The 13,663-nt window shown below is 45.2% G+C and overlaps 1 protein-coding gene across 1 annotated transcript; it reads right to left on the bottom strand.

Moving 5' to 3' along the window:
- Positions 1–2,075: 2,075 nt before the first annotated feature.
- calm1a (calmodulin 1a) lies at positions 2,076–13,161 on the bottom strand. The gene is made up of 6 exons (XM_042073483.1): positions 13,009–13,161; positions 7,623–7,653; positions 6,770–6,913; positions 5,037–5,143; positions 4,400–4,535; positions 2,076–3,791 (listed from the first exon to the last, which is right to left on the bottom strand). The coding sequence occupies exons 1-6, from the start codon at positions 13,009–13,011 to the stop codon at positions 3,763–3,765; spliced, it is 450 nt and encodes a 149-aa protein (XP_041929417.1). The 5' UTR covers positions 13,012–13,161; the 3' UTR covers positions 2,076–3,762.
- Positions 13,162–13,663: the final 502 nt, after the last annotated feature.

The following is a 13,663-nucleotide window of genomic DNA, read 5'->3' on the forward strand; positions in this document are numbered from 1 at the left end:
CCTCCTCCAGCACTGTCAGTTTGCAAATGGCAGATTGTTATGTTGGCAGTATAGGTGTGTGTGTGTGTGTGTGTTTGTATTCACTGTATATTCAAGGAGGAATATTTGTCAAAGTAACACACTGTTATTGTGTATGTATGTGTGAGAAGACCTCATCAGAAAGGCACCCAAGATAGCAATAGTTGGACACTATTCTCTTCCCCAGCCTGTCCTGTTAAACACAGCACAGTCTCGGACATGTTGTCTGGACAGCCATGAGAGTAATGGAACGTCCTTTTCCTCTTTTCTCCTCTCCTCCCTTCTCTCTTTCCCTCCATCTCTCCCCTCCTCCATTCATCCCTCTCAGCGGTAGAGCTGGGTTGTCATAGCTGCATGTGTCACAAGAATTGTGTGAAGTGCATGTATGTAACGGTATGCCTTTTGTGCTGCGCCAGAACATTATATCATGAGAATGGAGGGCTTTCCCCTCCTCTGTTAGGTGCTAACGCTATATGTGTTTCTGCCCTTTTCCCCTCAGATGGTGTTGCGTTTTAATTCTGTGTTAACATTCACATTGTGATTTCAGCAGCCTTGCAATGATAGGTGACATAATTCCCTAGCTATTTCTCTTAAAATGTATGAAAGAATAAAAAAAAAACAACAGCTATGTTGACTGACATATTAGGTAAGTGGAGGAAATCACTGGAAAAGTCTGCAAGTGCCTGTGTGTGCAGTGTATGTGTGTGAGATAGAGGACCAGAGCGTGTAGGCACACACACACACACACAATTCGAGAAGCCAGGAGGCATAGGCTCTCCAAGCGATGCTACACTGAGCCACTGCCTCCCCCAATCCTCCGCATCCCTACCCCCCCCCCCCCCCCCCCCCCCCCCCTTCAGCGAGCCTGTCACCACGCTCCATTCCCCACCACTGAACACACACACACATACACACAACCAACCTACTGAACACAGTAAACCAACAACCACCCCTCTTCACCTGACGGTTACCGAGAGAAAACATCTATGTGAGAAACCATCCTTACCCATCTCTTATCTAGACGAAATTTGTGTTTTGTGCTATTTTGTCTATCCTTATGCTATTCTTTTTGTGTGCAGCTGTCCTATATCAGTCATTATGTGGTGTTACGCAATTTCCCAGACTAGCCTGGGATCATTTTGATGATGCTGGAAGAACCCCATTGTTGCTGCTGATCATCTACCTAATTAGGGCAGTGTTTTAAGATTCATAATGATAGATAATATAGAAAATTGTATGCTTATTGGATATAGAACGTTTAGTAAAAGTGAAAGAACATGAAAAAGGAGGACATGAGAGATGGAGAAGAGAGGGATGAAGAGGCATGGTGGATGGAGAGATAGAGAAGAGAGGGATGAAGAGGCATGGTGGATGTGGTTTTCACAGCAGCAGTGCTGGCAGACGCCGCTGTAAGCACCGCTACCTTGCCTCAACTCCCACGAGTCTTCTTCAAATCCCCCTCATCCACCGCTCCTGCTCCATGGCGTTGCCCTGGCAACCAACCCAACCTCCAAAGACATTCTTTAAGAGGAGCGAAATAAAGAAGCCCTGCATGTCCTCATGTATTTATACAGTATACACAGAAGGTGAGGGGCCCCACGCAGCACTGTGCACAGAGTGCAGGGTTAATCATTTCTGTCTAATGAGATACTGTCAATAAAGCTGCCAGAGCTCATATCCATGGATTTCAACGATCAAAGGTCTCTACGATATCAATATTCATACGATCTTTTAGCTTTACATTTTCAAATTGAGATTGATCAGCCAGTGCATGGTTAGTGTCTTGGGTCAGCTTTTTCAAAGCCAAGAAGGCAATCTTTACTATGAAACATGCATAGACCATCAAACTTGCATGAGGCATGTGGACAAGCGGCCCATATTTGTTCCCCAATGACTTCCTGATATATCTGTATTAGAAGGGCAGAGGTCAGTAGTAAGGCACATCATGCACGGAGCAGTAATAGGCTTTGGCTAAAAGAAAATGGATGATTCCCTCAAAGTATTCTGTGGCTGCCCTATACATACAGTTGAAGAACAGTGAAGACACAACCATTATGCTTGTTGAAGTTCATGTTTTTTTATTGGAAAAAACAATTAAAAGACTAGCATGTACAACTTGGAATGAACATAACCTGAACTCAAAAAGATGAGAAGACACAGAGATAGAAACCTCTGCAGAGACTTGCAGATCTGAGATCTGAGGAAAAAAAAAAAAATAAACAAACAAACAAAAAAAAGATGCTCGTGGTACAACAGTGTCTCCCCTATAGCCCAAAGAAACTTAAGGATGTTCCCCACTCAGAGGCGTGAGGTTTCCCAAACCTGAAGACTTAAGTCCCCCTCCATACTCCCAACCCTTCACTCCCCTCCAGTACAGCTCGATGCACATGAAAAACAAAACTCCAAATATTTCCTAACATGCCAAACATGTCATTTTTGTTTTTAAAACTTCTATATAGATTTTTTTTTTGCCTTTTTTTGATAAATGTTCCATTTTCTTAAAAATATCTCTTAAGTTTCTTTTTTTTAGAATTATTTAAGCAAACTGCACAGGTCCCATTCATACATTACAACATCCCCTCCCCACCCCACACGCTCACTGCAATTTCATCATATCTTGGTGCGTTCACACACTATCGGACAAAATAAAAAATATGGAGTTTCTTGCTTGGGAGTTGCATGAACGCCAATCAAAGTTGGACAAAACGCAAACTTAAAATGCTTTGTATGGTAGTTGTTTGGGATTCTTTATGCTACACAAGTTCTGAGTTAGGAGGATATGACCCTTTGTGATTCGTAATCTGAGGAAGGTTTCAATTCTGCAACAGTCAACAACAGGAAAAAAGGAAAACAGTCCGCCTGTGATGACAATGAGCTCATGTGTAGATCTTATTGCCTTCGTTAAAAAAACAAACAAACAAAAGAAAATTATTAAAAAGTCTGAAAAAAAAAAAAAAAAGTTTTTTTTGGAACCTTAATATCTGCTTGTCATCTATGTTCTGTTTCACTCTCCAAATCAAGAAGCACAAGAATATGACGCAGTTAATGGGTTTGACTTTGGAGCTTGTCTACTTCCCAATGTCCGACCAGCACGTGAACACACCGCCTCTGCCCAAACCCAAGACTTTTCAGTCTACCAGACCACACCCCCACCCAGAACCACACCCCCACCTCCACAAACAACCAATCAAAACACCAGCAAGAAATGGACAATGCCAACGGACTGTCCAGACTACGGCTCCAGTCTCAAGCTGCATGCACCAACAACAGAAAGAACGAGGGGAAAGAAAGAAAGAAAGAAAGAAAGAAAGAAAAATGAGATCGTAGAGGAGAAAGAGGACACAACGGCCAACCCAAACACTGCCATGAGTAGCATATGGAACCAGTTCAGCAGTGGAAGCTGTGCGCTCTCGTCAGGCTCCTGTAGCTTGTGGGTTATTGGTATAGATTAAGAGTATTCTGTAGTCTTTACGGATGATCTAAGCTTGATCGTCTGGAACAGGACCACTAGTCAGTACATGCAGATCGTTTTTGTTGTTTGATTTTTTTTTTTCGTCTTTTCAACATAAATGTTTTGTCTTTTTTGCTTTTTAAGGACAATTTTTCCATTTTTAACATTCAGTTATATTTTCTATACAGAAACAGTATGAATAGATGAATATTTTTGCAAGAGGTAAGTAAAACATTTGACTGATTTTTTTTTCTCTTTTTTTTCTAAGGAGGTCAGGAGAGGACAGGGGCACTTCACTTTGCCGTCATCATTTGTACAAATTCTGTGGAGGAACGAGAGAGACAAAAAAACACCATTAGACCAAAGATGACCAATTACTCATCACATCACAACACTCCAAGACAAGCCAAAAAAAAAAAAAGAGATGATCCGTTACGATCAATAGCAGCAACTGCTCCGCTTACAAAGTCAAAAGCAAGACTAGACTAAATGTCTGTATTTGAGAAACCAACATCTATGGGCAACTGTGAGAACAGTGCTATTCCAGAAACAGATACTGTCCTGTCAAACTGAAAGACAGCACGGAGTGTACATGTCCAGGATGATGGACGATTCCAGTCCTAAAGTCGTATTAGTCAAATGGATCAATGGCTTCTGCCAATATTGGGTCACATTTCTGGACCTTTCAAGCTGTAGGCTACTCACTCCACTCACAGATGGTCAAAATTGTATGGACACACACAGAATGTGTGTATTTGTGTGTGCGTATGACAAATACACTGAGGTGCTTTCAGATGTTATCAATAACCCCAAGTACTGAATTTTTGTCCTTCATATAAAGCCTGAAACAGCAGTGACCAACAGCCTAGACTTAAAGTCCTGACCAAGACATCCTAAAGTATTACAAAAGACAAAGTTGGGAATCTTCACCTTCGTAGTTGACCTGTCCGTCTCCGTCAATGTCTGCTTCTCTGATCATCTCGTCCACCTCCTCATCTGTCAGCTTCTCGCCCAAGTTGGTCATGACGTGACGCAGCTCCGCTGCACTGATGTAGCCATTCCCATCCTGAGACAGATCAGGATGTGTATGAGAGAGAAGCTACAGCATGTGTGTGTAGGTGTGTGTGTGTGTAGGTATGTGTTATTCAAATGATCCTTCACTACATTTGAATGTCTTGGATAGATCTACTCTGCAAAAGACGCTAAACGTTTTAACAAAATGATGGCCCAACCATTGAAGATCTACAGTGATGAGGGACTGCACATTCCCTTTCATAGATTAATCACTTGTGGCCTTATCACCAATGAGATAAATAGCCATCTGCTCCTATTTACTTAACCAGAGCAATTTAAAGACAGCCTGACTCATAATCCTATATGCACTAATGTTCCAAATCTCAGAGATAGACCTATAATCACATTCTAACATGCTTAACACCATTCAATCACATGAACATGCATCAGGAGACAGTAGGAAGGCCATTATCTTGGCTATTCAAGTCCATGATCTCTCACCACATAACTATGCCCCCCCCCACACACACACAAACCCACACCAAAGTCTCACCTTGTCAAACACTCTGAAGGCCTCACGGATCTCCTCCTCGCTGTCTGTGTCCTTCATTTTCCTGGCCATCATGGTGAGGAACTCTGGGAAGTCAATGGTGCCATTTCCTGGAGAGAGAGAGAGAGAGAGAGAGAGAGAGAGAGAGAGAGAGAGAGAGAGAGAGAGAGAGAGAGAGAGAGAGAGAGAGAGAGAGAGAGAGAGAGAGAGAGGAGATTCACATCACATACACTGTGACCCTGGGGATGGAACAGAGACTGCTCTGCTATTCTGTCCTATGGTTCCATACAGGATGCTGAAAGTGCATTATGTGGCCAAAGGCCCTAAGGTGGATTGCACATAAAGGCTTTGGACACAACATCCGAAAAGGAGAGGGGAATGGGGATATTTTAGCAACACAACAGCAGCATCTATATTGCTGTTACACAAAATGGAGGATGGATTGAATAGTCTTGCTTGTGAGGGGTGATGAACAAAACAGCAAGGTGTTACAATGTTTTGCCTGGTACATTCCATATGAATTATGAATTAGGCATTTGTCTTGCTAAATAAAACAAGGAAATGTATACTTGTTGTTCAACCACTTGACCGATATCCACATTTCCTCATATCTAACCCGGTCTTCAACAGCTCGGGTGGTAGACCCCTGCTCCACCTCTCTGACTGCTAGGGTGGTGGACTGCTAGCCTCATTAACTACAGAATGATGCATCCTTAGTTTCCACCAAAGATCTTTGAGCGGCGCACTCTATAATCTTTGGTTTCCACACACTTATAAGTTATTGTTGAAACCCACCAATAACATTTAACAATGACTAAACTCTTCTGAGATGCAGCACAGAGCAGCAGAAACCCTCGGTGCCTGTGTGCAGATCTGTGAGTCACATAAGCTGTTCTTATTAGCATATGAGCACATGAGAATGGGATGATCATCTACACCCAGCTGGCCCCTGGGCTTGGTGCTCCCCTGTGTGCACTGAACATTCACCGCCTCATGGGACGCGAGCTGGGACTGCGGACTACTCCCAGAGTGCAGTGTGTGTGTGTGTGTTGACAGTTATGCAATGGTCCATTTGACAGGGATGTGTATATGAGTGAGTGTGTGTGTGTGATTGTGAGTGTCACATTATTCCCCAAGGCCATTAAGGTGATTGGCCAACTATGTGTCCCTTGTGTGTGTGTGTGTGTGTGTGTGTGTGTGTGTGTGTGTGTGTGTGTGTGTGTGTGTGTGTGAACAGTGTTAATAATGTGTGGGTACTTGGGTCGGAGCGAGGCACAGAGGCATGCTTTGATCCCCCCCCCCCCCCCCCCCCCCCGGGGGCATTTAGACCGAGTGTGCAGCAGGGCTGTACTGGGAGGAAATAGGATTACGTAAGGGATTCATAGGCCCATTATTACCTGCAGTTATTCAACCGGCTTTGCTGCAGTCTGACCCACATAGAGCTGGAAAGATGAGCAAAGTGTGATGGAGACACACCACACACACACACAGCGAGGATCTTCTTGTAGCCATGATTAAGCTCAATTATCTTTACTCAGTTGTCCAATTTGACTGCTTAAAGCCCTGCACGGAAGAATACCTTCTCCATTTCCTCCAGTAGACTACTTCTTCCAATAACCACCCCCATCAGCAATGTCAGCTTTATGCCACTAAACATCCTGGTCATTGGGGCAGGGTCACTGGGTTGGGGTAGTCTCGCCCTGAAGCTCACTACTGCCTCGACCTCGTCCACTCACCGTCTGCGTCCACCTCGTTGATCATGTCCTGCAGCTCGGCCTCGGTAGGGTTCTGGCCCAGTGAGCGCATCACCGTGCCCAACTCTTTGGTCGTGATGGTGCCGTCGCCGTCCTTGTCGAACAAGGAGAAAGCCTCCTTAAACTCTGTGTGCACAGGGAGAGAGAGAGAAAGAGAGATGGAGGGTTTAGTAAATGGAGAGAGAAAGATTGGGGGTAGAGGGCAGTGTGAAAAGATAGGGAGAGTCGGCAAGATAAAGGGAGGACCCACATGAGTAAGAAAAAAAAAAGCATGAAGGGGGGGGGGGGGGGATCAACAATTCATTTACACTTAAAAAAAAAAGCATGGAAAAGTACTGCAAGATAAACTGCTGGAATCTAATCTTAAGAAAACTGGTACAGAATCTTGCTGCAGGTAACAGGAATGCAGGCCCCTCTCAAAACAACACAGCCCCTCCACCAAAAACTCAGACTCTAAAGTTCTGCAGATGCTTGCGGCTCCGTACTTAGTGTGCAGAGTACTGCAGGATGTGGAGCAGTAAGATTATTGATAAATATTTCAGCGCTCTCGGATCACTGGCTGCATGTCCCAATTTCTTGCACCCCGGCAGGAAACATCAACAGCAGTCTAAATGGATCTCCACACAGGCCCTCTAATGGACTGCCTTAATCACTAGTATTCATCTGAGACAGTGCTCATTAGCCACTGATAAAGGGGCGTGTTAAGCACTGATAGATGGGCTTAATCAGTGATGAGCCCCACACACACACAGGCAGCTCAGTCAAGTGAATTATTCACTCGCAGACAAAGACAGAGAAAAAAAGTGCAGACAGCCTTTTCTACACATGTACTCACCAGCAATCTGCTCCTCTGTTAGCTGGTCGGCCTGTGAGGGGAGGCAGGGAGGGAGAGAGAGAGAGAGAGGGTGGAGGGAGGGAAAGAGAGACAGAGAGAGGTGGAGAGAAAAATATTAATCAGGCTTTGCTTCAAAGGGCTCAATACACTTTAGCATATAGGAGGGAAGGAAGCAGATCTTCAACATCTCACATACACACACAGACAATTTTTAGATGATGACATAACTGAGAAATAAACCACTGTGGTTTTCCTTTCAACCACACTATTTCCCTGCCCGATGCCTCCGCCTGATGAGTGACCTTTTCATGGCACACACCCCGCCCCTGCGGACACGACAGATGCAAAACTGCTTTAAAAATCCGCTACCAGGTTCTCGCTTTAATCACTGTGCAAATTCCCATCTCCCTGCAATTTAGAGGCCATCTCTTATCTGTCAGGAGGAATTTATATTGCATCAGTGAGGTCAAGCAAGACGTCACACACAGTTTCCAGGTTTCCCCATGCAAAAAGGACATTTGTCTAACCCCTTCACACATAGCAGGCTAGCTACTCAATACTGTTGTATCACTTTACATCCAGGCAGATGCTTCACCCAGTCATAGTTAATCTTCTGTGATGCCCATTTAAAAAAAAAAACAACGGTCATCAGTTGTACCAAAGAGCGTCATGCAAACAGCATCGAACGTCCCCTCTCTGACGGGTTGTTTCATTCAACCTACCAGAAACTACCATCTACAACAGAACTGATGATAATGTTACAGGACCTAACATTCCCTGTTATCATTGATCTAAATATCTCTGTGCTCAAAGTTATACTTTCTCCTTTCTAAAGCAGCCAACAGGTCTGAACCTGGATGTTGTCGAATTGAATTGCAGTCAGGTCGGCCACCAGCTTCTTAGCCTTGGGCTCGCTCTGGCATCCCCTTGTGGGCTTGGCTTCTGGCGGCTTGACTGCTCCACGTCCAGCCCCACCCCCAACCCCACAACCTCCACCACCGCCGACAGCACCACTACCACCCGCAACACCACCCCCCACTCCACCAGCAACGCCTCCAGTCCCAACTCCCTTCTTGCCCGCCAGGCCGTCCAGTGCCGTGCGCACCATGACCAGCCCCTCGGCCAGGCACTCGGCACGCTTGGCCGTTTGGTGGCCCTCGCGGCGCGCCTCCGCCAGCTCGGTGCGGCTGGCCTGCAGGCCGTTCTTCAGGTCCTGCAGCTCCTTGACCACAGCGTCCACGCGCCCATTGCTGGACTCCACCAGCATCTGCAGGAAGGACTTGTAGTTGCGCTCCTGCAGCTCCACCAGCTCCTTGTAGAAGTACTGCTGCTGGTCCAGCAGCTCATACACCATGGACAGAGTCACCAGCGAATCCTCCTCCACGGCGTACATGGCCGCCTTCTTGGGGTGCATTTTCCTCATTTTCAGGGGGCAGGGTTGCACTAAAATCTTTAACGACCACAGCTGGAGATCTTAGTCCTCGGTGTGCTCAAATTCTTGCCCTACTTTTCCCCTCTTTTGTTCCTCTCCTCTCCCTCCTTCTCTTGCTCCTTTCCAGAGTGACCGGTCTGAACCCAGCCTGGGGAGGCAGCAGGTGGCCGAGGACGGAGAAAGAATGAACGAGTGAGACAAAGAGAGAGGAAGCGAGAGAGAGAGAGAGCGAGAGAGAGAGTGAGGGAGAGAAGTGCGAGAGCCCAGCGGCTTGCCAGTTTTTTGACACCCATCTATGCCCAGGTCTGGATTGCTGCAGCTACCTCCTGCTGGTGCATTGAGGGCTGTATTGTATTAGGTGTCTGGCTGTCAGCAGGGGGGTGGGGTAAGGGGGGGTGGGTATCGGCTAAGGCCCAACGGATGTCTGTCGAATCAGGTTGGGGCCTTGGTTGTCCCCCGCCGCCCGCAATCTAGGCTGTCAGCGGCTCGGCATCGGTTTCACCGTCACGGGAAGATCCGTTTCCGTGACTGGAGCTCAGATTTGTCCAGTACTGACCCCTCCTTGCCACCGTGAAAGCAGGAGGGGATGACACCCTGGTGCTCTGCCAGTGGCAGCACAGATTAGGTTAGGGTGGCCACCGGGTGGACAGGCCAATGGATATAGTTCTGACAGCTGACAGCTCCAAATCAAATGTATGCCTCACCTGCATGGCCTCTGTGTTTCTTCACCCCTTTTCTCTGTGCCTACCTGTCTGTCCACTAGCCTCCTGGTCTCCCTGACTCTAGTGTTACCTGTCCTGCTGGCCATCTCCTTTACATATGGCCTGCTGGCAGTATCTGACCACTCACATTGCAATTCAATTTGACCACATAGCAATTCAATTAATGTAGACTGGCATCAGATACATGGATTTCATTTGGTTAAAGAGGGAAAGCCTCTGTTGATTAGGCTAGTTCAACTCTGGTTCTGGACAGCATTCTCCAACTCCTGTCAGCCCACTCTTGAGTCTAGGATGAGGACAAGACACAGTAAGATCCTTATAAACCGTGCTCAAATATCCATTCTGATTTCCATACCGAGTATGAGATTTTCTTTCAAAATGCAGAAGGGAACTACTACCCATTTTTCTCAGTCTCGAGAGTGGGGCCACGTCTTCCTCTGCACCACAGCTCCAGTATTGGACTCCTGCCAGGTCAGGCGCTCTCCAGCGTGCACACACTCAACTCTCACACACACACACACACACACACACACCCCATCAAGCACACACCACCCACTGCTGCCAGGAATCTGGCCTGGATACAAAAGTGCTGCGCAACATCGCCTGGAATCTGGCCTCAATTTTGGAGATGCTCTGTGGGCATGAGCTAGCAGTTATCACACACACACACACACACACACACAAACTGCAGGCCCAGTGAGCTGGTGGCTTGTGGGCTGATAATCAGCGTGGTATTGCCACTTTCACACCATGTTTGCAGGGCAGCCCCTGAGGGGTGTTTGCCACAGCACTTGCCAATGTGACGGAGGAGGAGGGGGGGGGGGGGGGACCCACTGAACCGTAATGACCTTCCTACACACTCACTCCCTTGTCTCCCCTGCTAGTATGTGTGGATCATGCATCCCCAAGCCAAATCCACTAGAGACACATGTGAAGATATAACCCCGACTCCATTACCATGACACAATTTAGCACACAAGCCCAGTGAGCATAAATAGGCTACACCTTGCACCAGTAGATGACCTAAGACACACATGAATGACACAAACTACAACCGCATCCATATTTTTTTTGTGTGATGGAAATATTATTATTGTTAATAATAATAATAAAGTCACCACTTAGTTGGATTTAGCAAGGTCTCCCATTGTAAGAAATAGGTTGCCTTGCCATTTGGATCAACACTAGTGCAACAATTAACTAATTAGTTGTCGATTATTAAATCAAATTCTCAACTATTCTAGGGATTTGGGAAACTCATTTTTTACAATTGTATCGATCAATCAACTAGGCCTACTTGATTAATAATTGAAAAATAATTGATGGATTAACTGAGTATGAAAATAATCCAGTTGCAACACTTGTATACAAACACACAAGACGTGCCATTTCTTGCCGTCTGTGTATGCATGATGCAACGTGCATTGTGGTAATTGACCATGAAACGCACATTACTACATCTGAGGAAGAGAAAACACGTTTGGTGTTTTCTTAGGGACCCGCAGATCAACACTTGGAGGATGCGCAGGGGCCAAACTTCTAGACCCTGCTGCATGGAAAAGCACATCAGTTCATTTCATGGCAACGCACGCACTCCCATGGCGTGACTCCAGGAGTTGGGTCAGGGACCCCGAGGCTATCGCGGGGACCAGTGGAAAAAACCCTGCATCTCACACAGGCGCATAAACTCAAAAAGTCTAGGCAGAATCCACGACCTGACTGGCCGCGCAACACGCCCTCCAACAGTCTCTGGAAGTCTTTCTTCCAAAACAACCGACAGCGCACGATAGATCTGCCCGCGGTGCATGACCAGGCAGGGAGCAAACCACAAGAGTGTACTGAAAACGTGTTTGTGCCACGGAAACAACGGAGGTTTTGAAACAACTTGGATGCAATTTGTGCGTCATTTGGTTAGTTACACAACGCAATTAGCTCAGCATCCATGAAGATGGCGCGAGTCTTTCTACAATAATAGCAGCATAGATGGGTGTTCGACGCGTCAAACGCTTGGTAAAAGGGATTCAACAACGGCAATTTGCAAATAAATGAAACTGATCAGACCATTAAGTTATCCGACATAATAAAAACGAGGTGGATTTATAACATGTGTAGTGGAACAACTGATACGTCGTTTCTCCGACTGTCAACAAGCAGTCAATGCGAATGATGTCGTAACTTATCCATCGAATACATTTAGCGGACAGCCCAAATACTAATAGCCAGCAACACAAGTATTCACGTCGTAATGAAGACTCTTAGCAGTTTCTCGTGTTTTATCCTGTCCATACCGTTACAAATTAAACTAACAGCAGCAGAAGATAACATTGATTGACAATATTAATGATGACCAATTTGCACAAATTATTCACATTATCTAGCGTCATTTAATGTATCCAGCTGTGGTAACTTAACAAGACCACTGATATCGCGTCAAAGGGGATTTGTTAAGCCAATATCTATCTTTATCTGGCATTTCCAGCAAACTATCTAGCTAAAATACATTCAAATACAAAACCTGAGGAACTTCAATGGCCTTTACATTTAAACGGAAGTGGACTAACGTTAACGTTAAAGTTACCTAGCTGGACAGCTAGCAGCAGTAGCCAAGTTGTTTGACTTGCAGTCAATTAGGTCCAAGGGAACCGCAAATGTAACGTTAACCACCTATCTAGTTCACATTAGACAATTTACCCTACTAAACCTTAGCTGAAACAAGGTACATGTACATATTTGTACCGTTCTTTTTATTATTACACTAGTTTCATTCATTCACAGATACATGACTCGCCGCTTCCTGAATATCTCAAACATAGATAACTTTGCTAAGATAGCTAGCGATAGCTTGCTAGCAAAGTCGTGCTCTAACTGGTCTCGTTTGGAACATGGGTGTCAAGTGTTACCGCATTGGAGAAGTCTCTTTTTAGCTAAGATTCAATGTAACCCGAACAAATCCAGGGCCAAAAGAAATGCAATCGTTGGCAGTGACAACACCCACCAACACAACATGCGCAACCTTTCGGATGACACCCAAAACGCGAAGAAAAAATAAATAGCCAACGTTAAGTTAGCCGAGGCTCAGAATCTCTCTAGGAAGCACTGAATAACCTAATGCGCGAATTACAATTTGTCACACGAAGCCTTCAAATATGTAGTCTTCATAATCTATTCCTTTGCAACACAAATGATTGAATTGACTGATTATAAATAAGAGTTACATAAATAGGGTACATACCATTTCTGACGGTATTTATGGGTCGGTCTTCACAAGCTACTCTACAAGGGCGATGGGCTCTCGTCTAGATCTCTATCACACAACTGAGGATGTGTGTCACAAGCGGTCTGTGGGCTATATAAGTGCGTGTATTCCTCCGCCGCGCAGTCCCGGTTCACTCACTTCCGTATATCCCCACTGCAGAACGCAGTTCATAACCCTCCCCCTTCTCACTTCAACTAGGCTAATGCAGTGTCCCAGCACTGCGCGAAAAAAAAAAAAAAAAAAAAAACATCAGAATGTTTATTTGATCAATTGGTGAAAAACACCTTATCAAAACCATCGACACCAACATTCACATTCACAGTAGGGTTCCTGAAGACAAAATGGCTATGCATAACACTGTTTATAGATTTTAAGATTTTAGGCCCCAGTCTAATAAAGTTTTTATTCTAGACATATTTGATTAGACATATTTGACATCATGGGAGATAACTTTAGCGTACCTACATGCCACATGTTGACAATCTGACTTTTATTTCAGTATTTATTTGAAGGTCAATATCAGAATAAAAATACAAACGTCATTATCAGAATAAAAATACATGGCAGAACCACATTGGCTGAAGAGTATAGCCTACATTAAAATAATAATAATAATAATAATAATAATAAT

This window comes from Alosa sapidissima, chromosome 19, assembly GCF_018492685.1.
Source record: "Alosa sapidissima isolate fAloSap1 chromosome 19, fAloSap1.pri, whole genome shotgun sequence".
NCBI classification, from domain to species: domain Eukaryota; kingdom Metazoa; phylum Chordata; class Actinopteri; order Clupeiformes; family Clupeidae; genus Alosa; species Alosa sapidissima.